The sequence below is a fragment of the Phascolarctos cinereus genome, unplaced genomic scaffold (assembly GCF_003287225.1).
Source record: "Phascolarctos cinereus isolate Bilbo 61053 unplaced genomic scaffold, phaCin_HiC Scaffold_5;HRSCAF=322, whole genome shotgun sequence".
Taxonomy (NCBI): Eukaryota; Metazoa; Chordata; class Mammalia; order Diprotodontia; family Phascolarctidae; genus Phascolarctos; species Phascolarctos cinereus.
In genome coordinates this window covers 378,086,541-378,104,264 of record NW_027555958.1, presented here as the reverse complement: position 1 = coordinate 378,104,264, position 17,724 = coordinate 378,086,541, and the positions used below count along the sequence as shown (strand labels likewise).

General features: G+C 47.8%; 1 protein-coding gene across 1 annotated transcript in view; it reads right to left on the bottom strand.

Annotated features, from left to right (window-relative positions):
* Positions 1 to 4,042: 4,042 nt before the first annotated feature.
* LRRN2 (leucine rich repeat neuronal 2) overlaps positions 4,043 to 17,724 on the bottom strand; it is a 94,123-nt gene continuing 80,441 nt past the window's right edge. Inside the window, exon 2 of the mRNA XM_021003210.2 lies at positions 4,043 to 7,869. Within this exon, the coding sequence (XP_020858869.1) occupies positions 5,459 to 7,600 (2,142 nt within the window). The 5' untranslated portion in view covers positions 7,601 to 7,869 and the 3' untranslated portion in view covers positions 4,043 to 5,458. The remainder of the gene's footprint in view (positions 7,870 to 17,724) is intronic.

Here is a 17,724-nt window from a genome sequence, read left to right as displayed (position 1 = left end):
TTAGCCTCTCCCAACCCCTGCAGGCAGGGAGCAGTGCCTGTTGGCCTCAGGAGGGAAGAAGCTGTGGCTTCTTGGAAGGAGATGAAGGAAGCAGCCATGATTATAGTGGAAAGGCCTTGGAATGAGGAATGATGATTTTAGTCATAGCTCTGCCACTAACTAGCAAGTCAGTTCCCATTTCTGGGCCTCAGTTTTCATATCTGCAAAATGATGGGGTTGGATTGGCTGTCTTCCAAGGCCCCTTCCAGGTCTAATATTCTTTGATCCTATGAAGTGGTCAAGGAGGCAAAACAGGGTAGCTTAGAAGCCTTCACCTCAGATGCGTCAGAAGAATGCATAAAAAATTAGCTCCAAAGAATACAGGATTTGGATCCTGAAAGAGCCCAAGCTAGGAAGATTAGGAGACAAGAACTTCAAGGGCATCTCTAGAACTAAAAAAGGCCTTTTCCCCCTGGGCAGTCTTCTTGTCCCTCTCCATCTTCCTCCAGCCCCTCTCACCTGCTCTTTATGGAAAGGTCTCCCTCTACCCTCAGTACTAGCCTCTTCCTTCCCATCTCCCACCGCCTAGCCTGACTTTTCCTATTGCTACAAGTTATGCTTCCTGTCCCAGCTTTGCGAAGCAGGTGCTCATACCCTTCCTAGCCTTTATCCACCAGCAATCACCTGTGGCAGAAAAGTTACTTTAGGGACTGTAGGCAGCACAGTGCAGTGAGCAGCCTACATTTGTATGGCACTTTGAGGTTTACATGTTTCTCCTTGGTCACTGCAGATGCCATTGGAGAAAGCAGGGCGAGGATCTGGGACTCTAGGCTTTGCTACTAATAGTGTGACTCTGGGTAAATGCCCCTAGCCTGAGACTCAGTTGCTTCATTTGTTAAATAATAGTAACACTTGCCTGAAAGCAGCAGGTTAGACCAGATGATATGTTTCACACCTAAATGGACCCCTCCTTTTACAAATATGGAAGCTAAAGGCCAGAAGGAAAAAAAGGGAGTTGCAGGTCACATGGATAGTTAGTAGCTGAGGCAGGATTCAAACACAGGTCCTCTGACTCTAAGTGCAGTGCAGAACTAGTTGTAACCCCTGTGGTTTGAGATGGGAGACAGCCTGAGATGCCCTCCCTTTTTCTTAATGGACTTTAATCCCAAATTCCCTCCCAGTGACTCAGGGCCAAGGTCTGGGGACCAGTTAGGTTGCTTAGCACAATGCCTAGCACATAGTAGGCACTCTATAAAAGCTGTCTCACCTTCCCTTCCCTTCTTCCTGTCTTGCACTTATCCATTTCCTCACTCCCTTCTTGCTCCAAGCTCTATGATGATATTAAATGTTAACATCCCACTTTGGGTCTCCCTAGGTTCAAGTTGTCCCTTCCCTCCTCACAAGGGTCTTCTTGTCTCTGGCCCAGATTGGTTAAAGTCAGTCTATGGTTGTGTTCTCTGGGTTGATGCTTCAACTTTCAGATTATGACAGACCAGATAATAGTCTCATAATTGTGTGCTGGGAAGTGAAGGGGAGGTGAAGTTTCAGTTCTTGGAAAGCCATCCACTCTGAAAGGTAATAGTTCCAATACACTGATGCCAGGGAAGTTGATGAGGGGCTTCTGAGAACTGAAGTGAGAAATTCCCTAGAGGTCAGAAGATCCATCCCTATACTACTTAAATTTTTCCTTCAGTACCTCACATAGGTAATGACCTGGACAAAATGTGGCAAAGAGCATTAATTAAAATGTCAGAAGACCTGAGCTTGAGCTCAATTGGGTGACTTTGGTCAAGACATTTAGCCTCAGTTTCCTTTTCTATAAAATAGGGCTAATATTGGTACTATCCACTTCATTGTATTGCTATGAGGTATTATTCCACAGATATTGGCAGTGATGTGGTGGGAGGGGCTCATGTGGGACTAAAAACCTATAATGGGGCTAGAGGTGTGGAGTTAGAAGGGGATGATGGAGATGAAAGAGTAGAGAGATCTTTTATCTAAGCAGTACCCTTTCCCATCCCCCTCTGACCCTCAATGACAGTGAAGGGCTTCATCCAGAACTGGGGCTTCATTTGAACTGTTCTGTTCTTCCTTATACATTTAGCATGGAACTGGACTGAGACTGGGCATTTTCCTTTCTTCTTATTGGTTGGTAGTCTCTCTCTCTTTGGTTCCTGAGGATAGGGTAGTGGTAGTGGGTTGATCCCAGAAGAACTCCAATTAGTGGTTACTCCCCTAATGAGGCAGCAGCCATTTCTGGAAAAATGCCTCTTCCAGAGCCCAAGCCTTTATATCAAATTATGCTTCTAATGGTAGGCAGGTGGTTTGGTAACCAGAGATCAGAGGGAGGGATGGCCTCCAGTTCCTTTGGCTGGTGATAGAATAAAATGGGACTGAGAAACCTGGCTCCTAGCTCCACTGCATCCGGCAGCTAGAAAGCAGGTAGAGAGAAGTGGATGAAATGCAAACAACCAATAAGGCCTCAGCATCTCCTCTCCAGGACCCTGGATATCCCACCCCTACTCCCATAAAAAGGGAATATCCCAGCCCAAACTTTCCTTACTTGAGCACTTTGGGAAAGGCAGCCTGTAGAAAAGGTCACTCCATCAATCATTCAGAGAAAGAGGCAGACAATGAACAATGGGGAAAACCAATGTGATTTCACCCCGTCTTTCCCAAGTGGATGTGACACCTTGGTTGGTGTTCTGAGCTCCCATCTTTCAGTCTATGAAGGATAAATGAGATCTCTAGCCATCCTTAGGCTGACCCCAACTTCCTTCTCCAAGGCAGCTGTTTACCCGTGGGCAATGGTTGAGAGAATGGTTGAATCCCTTATAACTGTTTTTGGAAGGTTGGGGTGGATGAGTAATTTTCAGAATGTTTATCTGTTAACCATATTTTTGCCCTCTCCTCACCCCCAAATAGCAGAATGGAGGGGAAAAAAGCCAGGATCCTTAGAGACTAGAATCCCTAGAACTCCATCTCCTATGGTTAGATTCCCAGATCCTTTTTTTCAGGTGCTTATTGCTCTATCTTCTTAGATCCTCTTATCTGTCTGTATATTTAAGGCCTGCAGGAGGGGAGAATGGGGAGAAAATAGCAATGGAATAAGCCAATGCTTAGTTTTGGAGGATCCCAGACTTCATGACCTTGTTCTAATGCTCCAGTACCTGGTTCAACCACTGAGCAGACTGGCCTTGTAAATCTTAGGTTCTCCAATTTGTACCTTCTCATATGCTGGGAAATCTCTGCTTTGTTCCTCCTTTCCTCCCCCTCCTAGGAAAAAGTGATTAGGACTGATTCAATCTTCTTCCCAGCCCTGGATAGCTTTTGGTCTCAGGATGGATTCCCTTCCCTTTCGTGGGAAGTTCTCATATGAAAAAAGTTAAAAAAGAAAGGAAGCAGGGCAGTCAGTGATCTGTGCTCCTGTGCAAGGGTGTAGGGACAGCCCCACAAGTTCATGCCTACTTGTTCCCAATCCTTTGGCCCCAGTCTGTCTTACTGCCAGGAATGGAGAGCCTGAGGAGGGAAGTGAGAAGGAATTCCTCTAGAGGACGATTGAGAGCAGTCTGAAACTTAATGCACGTGTCTAGGACTAAGATGAGAGGAAAGGAGCAGTAGGGGGCCCAGGCCCCCCGTACAGTAGCCTATTTGTCCTCCCTGGGTTGCCTAGTGGGCTGGAAGGCCTGTTTATGAGAAATTTTCCCATGGAGTGCTGGAAACTGTGGATATCTGGAGAGATTCAATTTCAGTATTTTTTCCTTTTAGGCTCAAGAATACCAGGACCTCTTTTATCCCACCTGGGGAGAGAAGCAGTATTCACAACCACCTCCCGCCCTGACACGGTCTTTTCACTGGGGTCCACAGCAGCCCCCTTCCCCTGCTTTATTGACACCGCTATTATATAACAGTGGGTTATTCAACAAATGTTCCTGTTCACATTTGGTCCTAAGAAGTCAATCAGATAAATAAAGATACCAAAAAGCAACTTGGGCTCATTACAAACAATACAGAAACTGAACGGAAAGATAATTGCAGCAATTTGCTCATCCCACATCCTTCCCCTTGCCCAACCTCCCATCCCACCAGCTACCCCTGCCCCTCCCGGAGTCAAGCTGCTGACTGTTTTATGGTTTGCTAGTCTCTTCTAGGCTCTCAGGTTGGTTTAATTAGAAACAGGCTGGGAAATGCTTCCCATACAGTGGCATGTTGCATTTGCAATGTTAATTGCTTATCAGAGAAGAAGGGGTGACAATGTTTAATGATGGAAATTTCCTCTGCCTCCCTCCCTTTCTCTTACCCCATCTCTGCCTCTCAGCTTTGTTTTCTTTCCCCCAGGTTTTCTTTCTCCCTGTACTGTTCCTCAGGAGCCAAAAGCTCCTTGTACATTTCCAGGGATCTAGGGGGGTTTACTGGCACATGAGCAGAGGTGTTTAGAGTATCAAATTTGGGAAAGTGAAATGAAAAACCAATCCTTCTATCTCCATTCCTTCCTCCCTGTCTCATCTCAGCCTTCTCTGTCCTGGTTTTGAAGAGGTGATTTCTGAACAGGGAATTATCTAGCTATACACTGCAATACAAAGGATTTTCTCTCCTCTTTCTGCTATCCTTTCTTCTTCCTTTTTTCCTTCCTCCTCCCTCCCATTTTTTTCTCACCTCCCACTCCTTTTCTTTCTCTTTCTCTTCCTTCCTTCCTTCCTTCCTTCCTTCCTTCCTTCCTTCCTTCCTTCCTTCCTTCCTTCCTTCCTTCCTTCCTTCCTTCCTTCCTTCCTTCCTTCTTTCTTTCCCTCCCTCCCTTCCCACCCTTCTTCCTCCCCCTTTCCAAGTCAGGAGAAGAGAGCGAATTGGAGAAATGGGAGACAATGTCATGTTTCTCCATAAAGGTACAAAGCTGTTTGCAGAGTCAGCTCCAGTGACCTAGTCCCTCCGGCATCTGGGTGATAAGGGTCCCCCACAGTGCACTGGGTAGCTCCTTCCTCTCCGTGTCCCCCAGATGCAAGGTATTCCCTTCCCCTTCAGAGAGAGCTCCTTCGGGGCAGAAGGAGATACTAGCCCTAGCTAGGGCTAGGAGGGGTAAGAGCAGGCAAGTGAAACTGTACATAGAGGAGAAAAGAAAGGCTAGGCTCCCTGGGGGGGATGGGGTAGGGCCAAGGGCCCAGGATCCAAGCTGAGTTTAAAGGGGCTCCCAGATAAATGGGGTAACAGGCTGGGATGGAGGTGGGGGGAAGGTTAATAGCCAGAGCACTTCCTGCTCCTGGAAAGTGTCCTCATGAAGGCAGCAGGGAGGTCCCACAGAGGACCGGTGGCAGTGTTTTAAGGGGCAGGACACTGAGGGGGTCCAGGCCGTCCATGTCCAGCTGCCATGCCATAAGGATGTGGGTCTATGTCACCTTTACAGTGGGATGTCTGGTCCAGCCCTCTTCCCTTTTGGTAAAAAATAGTCTTAGTTATTCCCCTACCCCCAAGAGTAAGATGAACTTCAGGAATCATAGAGCATTACCGGTGAAACCATCTCCCCTTCTGCAAGTTTTGTGGGCTTCCTCCCTGGATTCCAATGCTTGATAAAGGGGGGTGATACCACTCGGACAGAAGGGGTGCTGCGGCCGCAAGGGGCCCAGGATGGGAGGAGAGGCTTTTCACCCACCGGCCCACTTGGTTTAGTAGGGCAAAGGCCACAGTGAATGGCCAGCCCAGCAGCTAGCAGTAGGGCGGTAAGCCCCAAGGCGGCAAGAACCCCTACATGGCTCCCCAGGGCCCCACGGTGGGGGATGGCTTCCTTAGTCCTAGCCCAGATGCAGGCCACCTGGGTGTGGGCGTCAGCAAAGGCCAGCTGCAGGCAGGCCCAGTACTCAGTGGCTTGGAGGAGGCGGGTGATATTGTAGCTGTGGGTACCCCCAGGCAGGCGAGCAAGGGCGGTGGTTCCTGGCCCTCGGAGGGAAGAGGAGCTGGACCAGGTAAGGTTGGTGGAGATGGTGTTGGGGAGGGGCTCCCAGCACAGCAGGATATGATATGGGTAGACTTCCTGAACCCTCAGTTCCAGCTCCCGCTCCTGGATACTCCCTCTGGGGAGGGAGCTGCCAACCGCCAGGCTGACTGATTTGGCGTCAGCTCCCACCAGGTTCTGGGCCACACAGGTATAGAGCCCAGCCTCACCTTCAGTAACCTCTCGGATCTCCAGTGTTCCCTCCGGGTATACCCGATACCTTCCCCCTGCCCGGGCGGCAGTCAGCCGCACCCCAGCCGGAGTCACCCAGTAGATTTCAGGCTCTGGCTCAGCCAGGGCCCGGCAGTGGAGGGCCAGGTTCCCCCCACTGGCCACCTGCAGGCTTGGGGGGAAGCTCCGAGGAGAGATTAGGGGCAGGCAATGGTTGGTCATCTCCCGGAAGGGCACGTCACGCACAGGGCAGTGCTGGAGATCGGGCGGCTCAGCGCACAACGTAGACTGCGGTTCGATGAAGCGGACGTGGGTGTCCGTGGTGTTGGCCCAACGGATAACACAGTCACAGCGGATAGGGTTGCCGTGGAGACCGATTTCCTGTAGGTTGGGCAGGGATTCCACTGTCTGCTGGTGCAAGGCACTAAGGGCATTGTTGTTGAGCATGAGGGTTTCCATCTGGGGCAGGTGGCGGAAGGCGCGGGGGTGGACAAAAGAAAGCCGGGGGTTATTGGTGATGTCCAGCTTGGTGAGCTCTGGGAGATTGACGAGGGCAAATTTGTCTATGGAGACCAGCTCCTCCATGTTGTTCAGCCCGAGCTCTTTGAGGTGCAACATGTTGGTGAAGTCCCCCGGCCCCACCCTCTGCAGCGGGTTCTTATTCAGGTCCAGGAACTTGAGCCCAGGCACATGCTCCAGCGCCCTTTTAGGCACTCGGGCCAGCTTGTTGTCATAAAAAGAGAGGCTCTCCAGGCTCCGCAGACCCTCCAGGGCGTAATCGGAGATCTCCTGCAGGTTCATGGCCGCCAGCACCAGGCTGCGCAGGTTGGCCAGAGGCCGAAAATTCATGTCCAAGATGGCGTCCACCTTGTTGCCCCCTATCATGAGGACCTCTAGGCTCGGCAGGACCTGGAACCATCGACTGTCCACAGCCTGCAGCAGGTTGGAATTGAGGTGAAGTCGCAGGAGGTTGCCCAGCCCTGCGAAGGCCCCAGGGGAGATTCTGCGAAGCTGGTTATGGTTGAGATAGAGCTCTTGAAGGTTTGCTAGCCCCATAAAGCTGTTGTCCTCCAGCTGGGTCAGCTGGTTCTCCTCCAGGTGAAGGCTCAGTAGCTGGGGCAGGGCCCGAAGGCCAAAGTCATGGGCATCAGAAAAGCTGTTTTGGGACAGGTCAAGCTCAGTCAGGTTGGCCAGGTAGTCAAGCTCATTCTGCTCCACCCGAGCTATGTTGTTACTCTGCAGGAGGAGGGTCTGGGTGCCAATGGGCAGTCCTGGGGGCACAGAGGATAAGAACAGGTCATTGCAATCCACTGTTGTAGCCTCCCGGTACACGGAGCGGGGTGTGTACCAGGGCCGGATCTGGCAGGTGCACTGGGGTGGGCATGGTACCCTCCAGGGTACCACAGGGACAGCAGCAGCAGCCCCTGCTACCCAGGCCAGTAGCAGGTAAACCAGAAGGAGCCACATGTTGGGACTGCAGGGAGGATGCTTGCTGGCGTCTACGTGGATGCCCTTCCTCTTCTACTTTCTATGGATCACTAATGGCCTGATCAGTGGCCCACTGGTGGGCAGGGGCACCTTCCTCTAGGGGAGATCATGCTATTCAGGGATGGGCAGCGTGGGCGAGGCGGGGGGTGCGTCCTTCACCAGGGGAAGTTATTGTTCCTTGTCTTCCTCTGACGGAGCTCTGGTTCATTCATCACTGCCCCCTGTCAAGGGGCCACCTGTGGGCATCCCTGAAAGAGAAGAACAGCACCATTAGAAGAAAGGCCTGGAAACAGGAGTTATTTCTTCAGTCACTCTCATTCTTCCCCACTGGCCCAGGGGCCTTCGTGGGGCTCACAGCTGGGAATCCTAGGTTTGGATGCCCGGCCCACCAGGGCACTGCCCTGGCTTTCCTTTCAGAGCGGTGACTCTAGGGCTATGGGCAGGATGAAAGCAGGAGGCTGAGTCTTCGAATTCTGTGAACTTCTCTGAGAGAAGTGATGAGGGGGCAGAAGACAGGCTGTTGTTACTACTGCCTCTGTCATGAGAATTATCTCCACGTTCCTAGAGAGCAGGAAAATGAAGGCAAGCGGCTTCTCTCCCTCTCCTTCCTGCTAGACTTCTCTCTCAGCCCTTGTCCCATGTTGAATTAAGTGGAGACCCTGAGGTCCCAACACTCCAACTTGGAATGAGCTCCTGGGGAGGGGGCTGAATGTTAGGACTGGGTTAGGATCATGGGGTTTAGAGCTGGAAGGGACCTTAGAGAGAATCCAATTACAGGACACAGATCTGAAGTGAGAACAATTCTTCTAGGTCACATAGGCAGAACTCCTTAATTTTACTTAATAATTATTATAATTTAAGGTTTGCAAAGTGCTTTACAAATATCTCATTTGATCCTCACAATAACCCTGGGAGGTAAATGCTGTTATTATCATACCCATTTTACCAATGAGAAAACTGAGGCAGGCACTGGTAAAGTGACTTGTCCAGGGTCACAGAGTTATTAAGTCTATGAGGCCAGACTTGAACTCATCTTCCTGACCCAGGGCCAGAGATCTGTCCAGTAGATCATCTAGGCCTAGGAAGGTGTTACAACTCCCCCCAATGTCACTCAGGTAATAGGGAGACAGAGCTGAAATTTGAATCCCATTCTTCATTATTCCAAATCCAGAATTATTTCCTGTGGGCCATGCTACTTCTAGTCTAACCCCTTCATTTTACAGATGAAGAAACTGAGGTCTGGATAGTTAATGACTCAACTCAAGGTCACACGGGCAACAAGTAGCAAAGCCAGAATTCCAACCCAGGGCTTCTGACCCTGAATTCAGTGACTGCTGTCACTGCTTTTCATGGATTCTTTAGAAGGGCAGCCTCCAAGCCCAGTCCATCCACAGGTGCATGGGGAAAACCTCTGCCTAGGTAAGAGAGGGGATACCCATTGAGGCACTGTGCTCCTTCCCTCTTTGGATTCACCATTTATAGATTCCTGGAATCTTCCTAAAACACAAATTTAACTGTGTCACTCTCCTACTTAAGAAACACCCATGTTTCCCTATTTCCCCTAGGGTAAAATACAAATTTTTCAGCTGGGCATTTAAAGCCCCTATGAAATCTGGCTATGGATTACGTATTTATTGCTCATTATTCTCCTCCATCATCCTCCACATCTGTGGAATTGAACTGTTTATGCTGACTCCTAATTGGAACCTGGTTGATACCATTTGTATGGTAGGGTCTTAGCATGGGATAAGATCGGAGTAAGTCTAGCTTAGAGAAGGTAGGACTTCTAGTTTGAGATTCTGGGATTCATAACTCTTTATTTCATTTTGTATAGGCTAGCAAGCTTTTCTCTTCCCTTGTAAATATTATTGCAAACTCAGTTATTGCTGTGATTTGAGATGGGAGGAGTGATGGATATGTGGAGACACCAGGCATCCATGATGGCAGTCATGATTTAGGAGATGGTGGTAGAGGGTGGTTATTTATCAGGGCTTTAGACCTTTCACAGGCAGGATCTATCAAACTGGTAGGATTTGGACATGTTCCCAAGGCTGGCTCTGAAAGTAGATCCAAGTGTCGTTGGAGTTGTAGTTTTAGCAGGATCCCATATTTCTTCCCCCAAAGTTCTCAGGTTGTAGAAGCAAGCATCCTTTGAGGGGAGGGTCCATCCCCTTGAAGGCAACCCTGAGTGTTCTTGAGAAACTCTGAATCCATCTGTGTGTCTTAGGGATATTAAGGTAAGACATGGCACCTCTATCATCCTGGAGTGGGTTGGACATATTCCCAGGAAGGGAAGTGCTTCGAGGATTTAGGTTAGTGTTATTCTCCTCTGGCTTAGAAAAGTTGCAACAGGAGAAGTTTCCCTGTGGTTCCCTAGACAATGCCTTGTATCCTCTGTGGGAGGCTGGCTTAGAGCCAAGGATAACAGGGGATGAGCAGGGCCTGTACCTCACTTCTTGGGGCCTGGTCTGATGGTCTCATGACATGAGTAAATTGGGGCTGACACAGGCTAGTAATCTTCAGAATGTGCCAGAGGTCTGGTTTGCTTTGAAATCGTCCTTTGGGGTCAGTATGATGAGGTTGACAGAGCCCTGGGTTTTGAGTCAGGAGACATGAGTTTGAAATCCAGCTCGGCTCTATAGTACCTGGGTAGGTCCCTTAACCGCCTTTGGCCTTCACTTCCTAATCTGTAAAGTCTAAGTAGGCTTACTTATAAAGGCTTACTATTTAAGTGCTTACTATGTGCTGGGTGCTGTGCTAAATGCTGGGGATGCCAAGAAGAAGGAGGAACGGTGTGGGTCCTCAAGGAGCTTATATTCTAATAACACGTACACAAAAAGGCCTATATATATGTATATATACATATCTTCTAGTTCAATTTATCTTACAGTAGAGGAAACTGAGGCTCAGACATGGGAAATAACTTGACCAGGGTGACAAAAGTCACCAAGGAGCAGATCTGGAGGGCTTTGAAGGGCATTTTCCCATGACATTGTCTCCTTCTACTCTAGACTTGATTCTTTTAGGTGGGGGCTGGTAACAGAGCCCTAAGAGGACACAGAGTCCAGGAGGAGGTGATTTGGGCTCTAAGCACTGATGTAGGAGTCAGGGGACCTGGGTTCTAATTCTAGCTCCAGCTACTTACTAAGTGATCTGTGACCTTGGGCAAAACCAAAAAACTTCCTCCCGCCTCAGTTTCTTCCCTCTTAAAATAACAGTCCCTTTTCAGCCCTTTTGCATATAGAATCTCATTCATTGTTCACACAACCCCAAAGTACATTTTTACAGATGAAGAGGTTAGAAGATTAGATGAGGTTCATTTACTGGCTGTGTGACCCTGGGCAAGTCACTTAACCCTGTTGACCTCAGTTTCCTGATATATAAAATGAATGGGAGAAGGAAATGGCAAACCACTCTCTTTGCCGAGAAAACCCCCAAGGGAGTCCCAAAGGGTCCAACGTGACTGAAATGACTCAACAACAGATGAAGAAGCTTAGAGATATTAAGTAGTCACCCTACATCACACAGTGGCTGAGCCAGTACTCAACCCCAGGTTTTCTAAAGGCAAATCCAGTGCCTTTTGAAGATGGCTGTGCCCGTGCCTTTATCAGTATAAGGAACTCCTGATAAACAACTTGCACCAATGGAGAACAGCAACTGTTCATAACTTGGAGTCTTAAAGTTACCTGGAATGAGAGGGGAAGTGACTCTCCCACAATCACTCGATCAACAAGCATTTACTACGTGCCTACTACGTGCTAGGTACTAGATACAAGTGTCAAGAATTATTCTTGCTCAAGAGCCCCAGTCAGAGCTCACATTATATGAGAGATATATGGGAGGGACTCATAGATGAGGTAAGTAAATACAAATATATACAAAGCAGTCAAATCCATGATCCTTTGGGAGGGTGGCATTGGTCAGTATGTGTCAGAGGAAGGGCTGGTTGTCTATCCACCAACATCACATGGCTTCTTTCCAGAGTCCTTTCCACTTCCACATCATGTGTACTCTGTTAACCTCACAAATCCATGCCCAGTACCCTCCTTCTGCCTATGTCCCTGGCTACACAGAGACTTCTACTATGACCCTTTCCTGTTTTTTCTCTCCCACTGCTTTTCCTAGCCAGTGCCCGGAGCTCTGGATCTGCTCTCTACAGTGTCTTGCAGATCTAGGACCTTACTGAGACATCACAGCTGCATGCTCCAATATGAGGTGACTTGGTGACTGCACAGCCGTGTGGGCCACCTACCATCATCTCCCCATGGGAGGTGGGAGATGTGCCCATCTTAGAGCCTAGAACCCTCAGGAAGTCAACCCAGCAGCTGGGCTGGCCCATCAGAGGTGGCTCTAGCAGGGGGTGACTGTTCACCTTCATCACCATCATCACAGATAAGGCGCATGTTTTCTCAGGGTGACACCCTTCCCCTAGTGCAACCTTTCTCCTCCTCCTGCAGCTATTTCTGTAGGTGGGGGAAAAATACAACAAACTCAATTTAAAATGAGCAGAGGCTTTATGTAGGCTGGTATATGCGTACATTTGGGGTAAATAAACATGAATCCACATCCAGGCATGTCTGCTCAAGTGCACACATATGTGTTAAGGACATTCAGGCACCTTCAATTTCTTTGAGACTTAGGAGAAGGTGGAGGGGCCATCTTTTTATAGTAGCAAGAATACTGGATTTAGAATCAGAGGTTCTGAGTTTGAATCCTGACTCTGCAGCCTCACTAGATCATGGATGTAGAGCTGAGAAGGACCCTACTGATGTTCATTCCAACTCCTCCATTTTGCAAATTAAGAAACAGGCTCTAGGAGGTTAAGCGATTTATTCAAGGTCACATAGTCAATGTCAGAGGCAGGATTTGAATCCAGACCTTCGAACTCCAAATCTAGTGTTCAAGCTATATGTTGCCTCTGTATTGGTATGATCTTGGACAGGTTCCTTCTTCTTCTCTCTGGGTCTGTTTCCTCTTCCTTGGAGGGGTTTCACTAGATTATCTCTAAAGTTGTCTCTAGCTTGAAATCCTGTCCTTAGATCTCATCAAGAGTCATTGGTTTGTCCTCTAATGCCCTGATGTAGAACTCAAATAGAAACAGGGGCCATTGGATCATACTTAAGGGGTCCCCATGGACCCCATATTGGCTCAGAAAACCACATATTCCCATTATTCTAGGTTTTATGTTTTTTATATATTTTGTTAAATATTTCCCAATTCCATTTTAATCTGATTTGGCAGCACTCAGGAGCACGGTGGCTTGCATGTTTGACACTGCTGGTCTAATATTTCTTCCAGCTCAAACAGCCTTAATTTTGTCTCGGGCAGGGAAAAGACCAGAGGAATGCCAAAGCTTCCTGACAAGGAAGGTTGTCAGGTCCCTGGACAGTGACAAGGATCTTGTGAAATGCCTTGTTGGTGGGAAGACTTAAAAAACCGACCAGAGGCCTGGTTCAGGTGTGATTTATAAGAGGGGCTTAAGGTTTACAACATGTTTCACATATATTATCACACTTGAAGGGGAGTAATACAGAGTAAGGCAGCAAAGGAAGACAGAAGCCAGACTGTGAAGGGCTTTAATGATAGGTTAAGACATTTGTATTTTATCCTGGAGGTGACAGGGAGCCATTGAAGAGTCTTGCTTCCAGCTCTAACATTTGGTGCTCTCCTCAGGGAAGGTTTTAAGGAGCACGTAGAATCTGAACTGGACCTTGAAGGACGTAGAGAGGTAGAGATGAGAGGGGAAAGTATTCCAGGCAAGAACTGCTTCCCACAATGTTTGCTGACATCCTACAGATGGCATTTCAGGTAATGGGATGACTGTCCTGGAATCCCTTCTTCTCTCTTGCCTAAGCCTGCTGGCTAAGGGAAAAAACCTGCTACTCAACTGTGTACAGTAGAAGGCTTCAGAGGCTTAAGGGGCCCTGGGGAGTTGCAATTGTGCCTGGAGTTGAGAGAGGATTGCTTTGAAGTTGATGCCTCTAAGACTTTGCCCAGAGAAGCTCTGACCCTGTCACATTTTGATTGTATCATGGGTGTCGGCTGGCGATTGGCTCATTGTACCAGGGGTTCCTTGGTGTTGATGGGAAGGGAAGTGCAAAGTCCCCTAACAAGTAGCGGGGCAAGAAGGGTAAGAATGAAGGGGGCTTGAGAGGAGAGGTCCAAGGTGGGAACCAGGAACAAGACTGGCCAAACAGAAGGCATCATGGGTATGTGTCTAAGAGTCATCGCATTTGTTCGGAGTTCAAATTCTAGTTCTGGTCTATAAGTAAGGAGCTAGGTTGGGATGCACCGACCTCAAGGGGTCTGTGAACTTAGACAGGAAAAAATTATATCATTATTTTGTTGACTTCTATTAGGCAACAATAGATAGGGGGCCACAGATGTCACCAGGCTGCCAAAAAGGAATACGACATTAAAAAAATATTAAGAAACCCTGATCTAGGACAGCGAGGTGGTGCAGTCAGTGGCCAGAGGGCTGGACTTTCTATCTCAGACGTTTACTAGCTATGTGACTCTGGGCAAGTCACTTAACCTTTCTCAGCCTCAGTTTCTTTTCCTGTAAAATGGGGATAATGATAGCATTCACTTCACAGGGTTATGAGGATCACATGAGATAATATTTGTAAACATTATCATTACTTTGTGGTATATGAAGATTAGCTTATTATTATTTTTTATTGATGATTTTAGCCTGGCTCTTCTGGGTTCTCTGGGAGGTAAGAAAACAGGAATGGAATGCTGTTGAGAAATCAGACCTTTCCCTGTCCTCCTGGATAGATATGGGTGATCAAACCACGGCAGTAGTCTGCTCAAAGACCTGGGGAAAGGCTGCATATGCAGATGCTCTGTGATACCTACAGGTGATACCGCCCCTACCTAAGGGTTAAACATTACTGCCCAGACAAGCAATGGCTTTCTGACTTAGCTCTGAATCCTAGAGAACAGTAATGATTCACATTAATATTTCATTTTTATGGTTAAAAAGCTTGATCTGTAGTATCTCATTAGATCCTCAATCAATCGATTCATCAAAAAGCACTAATTAAGTACCTACTATGTGCCAGGCACTATGCTGGGTCCTGGGAATAAAAAGCCAAAACGGCTGCTGCCCTCAAGGAGTTTACATTCTATTTTGTTGTTGCTCAGTTGTGTCCGGCTCTCCGTGACCCCATTTGGGGTTTTCTTGGCAAAGATACTGGAGTGGTTTGCCATTTCCTTCCCCAGCTCATAACAAGGAAACTGAGGCCAACAGAGTCAAGGGACTTCCCCAGAGTCACAAACAGCTAGGAAGTGACCGAGGCCAGATCTGAACTCAGGTCTTCCTGACTCTAGGCCCAGTGCTCCATTTACTGCACCACATAGCTGCCCTTACATTCTATAGTTCCTAACAATAAGCTAGTGAGGTAGTAGGATGTTTGCTCCCATCTTCATAGAATCCTGGAGCTGGAAAGGACCTCGGCAGTCACCTAGTGCATGTCACGCCAGAAACACGAATCCCTCTAGAGCATCCTGGAGCAGCCGTCATCCGCTATTTACTTAAAACTTAAAACGGCCAGTGTTAGGAGCCTCCCAAGTCCGCCCACTCAGTTTCAAGGTTTAAAGAGATTACTTCCGGAATCCCTTGCGACTCTAGAAGACCTCGTAGGCCATTTAGTTCAAGGCCATCATTTTATAGATGAGGGGCTCGGGGACATGAGGCGACCTGCCCCGGATTACAAAGTTAGTAACTGGCAAGTCAGAGATATCAAGCCATGTGACAGTCTTTCTCCTCTGCGAATTCCTCTGAGTCAGTGCTGTTTGTCTGTCTACAGGGGGTCTGTACCTTCAGCACATCCCAAAACCTATAGTCAACTAGGTTTCCTAGACCCAGTAACATACCTAGGAGACCTTGGACTGGGTAAAATTGCCTTCTCATCCTTTCTATGGATATAAAGGGATAAAGGGAGGGCTCTGCCCTCAGGAAGGAACCAAGAGCCCAGGGTTTAGGAATAATAATTACTTATATCTATTTAATGCTTGAAATTATAAGGCATTTTTCATATGCCACATATGTTATTTGATCATTACTATAAGCTTGGGAGGTAGGTAGTACAGGCATTATTTTATATTTTACAGATGAAAACACCGAGGGTTAATTAAAGAGGATTATTTGGTTTGTCATGCCTCTAGTCAACTGTGGCGACTGTATTTGAACCTGTGTCTTCTGACTCTAAGTCTTTCCTTTATATTATGATGTCTCTCCTGTTCTGGTAACAAAAATTACTTTCCCTCCATGTGTCTTTGCCTCCTCCTACTCTCAACATCACAGATTTAGGACTGAAGGGACCTTAGAGATTATCCAGTCCAACTCTGACAATCAATGAAGCATCAATTAATTAATTAGTTAAGTAATCAACAAGTATTTATTGAGCAGCTACTCAGTGCTCAGCTCAGTGAAAACCTTCTGGCTTTCACACCTTCCACATCCTCCTTCCCTGGTAGCTTCCTTCGATTAGCTCTTAAATGGAACTTGGCCTAGCTTGGCAGTAGTAAAAAAACTGGAACCTGAGGCAGGACACAGCATCTCAAGGAGCCAGGGAAAGAAGATGTAGACTTGGAAGAGGCTGGATGTGGGTGGTGATGGGGAGTGGCCAGCAAAGCTTCTTTGTTAATCACTCAGGCTGGATTTGAACTCAGGTTTTCCTGACTGCAGCCCAGGTGCTCTATCTGCTGTGCCATCTAGTTGCTGTTCCTTAAGAGCAGGGACTGTTTTTTTTAACCTGTCTTTGAATCTCCAGCACTCAGTGCAGCGTCTGGCAGATAGTAAATACTTAATAAATTATTTTTGATGGCTTGATCGATGTGATCTGCATTTTTTTTTTGTCAGAGGCTTTCTGACTTCCCTCCCAGGTTTGTTTGATTATTTGATTATTTTTTGACCTTTCTTTGAATCCCAAGTGCATAGGATAGTGCCTGGCACATAGTAGGCACTTAACAATGCTTACTGACTAAGCCCCCATACTCTTCTCTGTTCTCACAACTGGCCACTACCGTGGTTCTGTATGGCATGTCTCAGAAACTCAACTGCAAAGAAAGGTGGGGGGGGGGGAAACCCTTCATTTATTGGATGACTAATTAGAAATCGTCTACAGGTTGTAATTTGTCTGCCCCCCGTTCTTGGACGACTAATTAGAAATCGTCTACAGGTTGTAATTTGTCTGCCCTCCCGTTCTGGGCATCAGAGCACTCCCGCCATTCATTCCCTCCGTGCTCTCCCCCCTTGCTCTCAGCGGACCCAGCAGCTGAGGTGGCCGCTGCAGTGGGGAGGCAGTAGCCCAGAGCTAACTTTCCGGCCTCTGGGATCACCGGCCACAAACACCCAGTGGAAGAGTGACTCACGAATGTTACCTACTGCACCTTTGCTCCTGGAGCCCAGGAAGTGGATGTCCAGACAAACCCGCCCCCTCCATTCCAAGCTGCTGCAGTTCCTTCTGGAGTTGTGCCCAGACCACCCCACTCATCACAGCTGCTAGCTTGGCATCTCGAAAACAGGCCCACTCACCCACTAGCCTCGGCTGAGCAGCGCAAGGATGCTCATGTTACTTATCTAATCCCCTGGAGGTGGGGGAGGGGTCAGGATCAGAGCTGTGTTTCGCTGTGTATGAGTCCTGTCTCCCTCCCCAGTTAGACTGTAAATTCTTGGAGGCTGGGGACCCTGCCTCATGTGGCAGAGGCAGTGCAGGAAGGCATAGTGAATAGAGCATTGGACATGGACTCGGGCAGACCTGAATTCAAATCCTGTCTCAGACATTTATGAACTGTATGACTCTGGGCATGTCACCTCACCTCTCACCTCTTGAAGCCTCAGTTTCCTTGTCTGTAAATGGGGATAATAATCACAACTACTTCACAAGGTCATTGCAAGGATAAAGGAGATAACAGATGTAAAATACTTTGTAAACCTTAAAATATTGTATAACTGCTAGTTATCAATAAAAATAGCAACAATAATTAGAAAGCTTACAATCAGGAGACCTGGGTTGTAATCTCCACCCTGACACTTGATTCGGACAAGCTTTGGTTTCCTCATCTGTAAAATGGGGACACCAAATACCAATGCT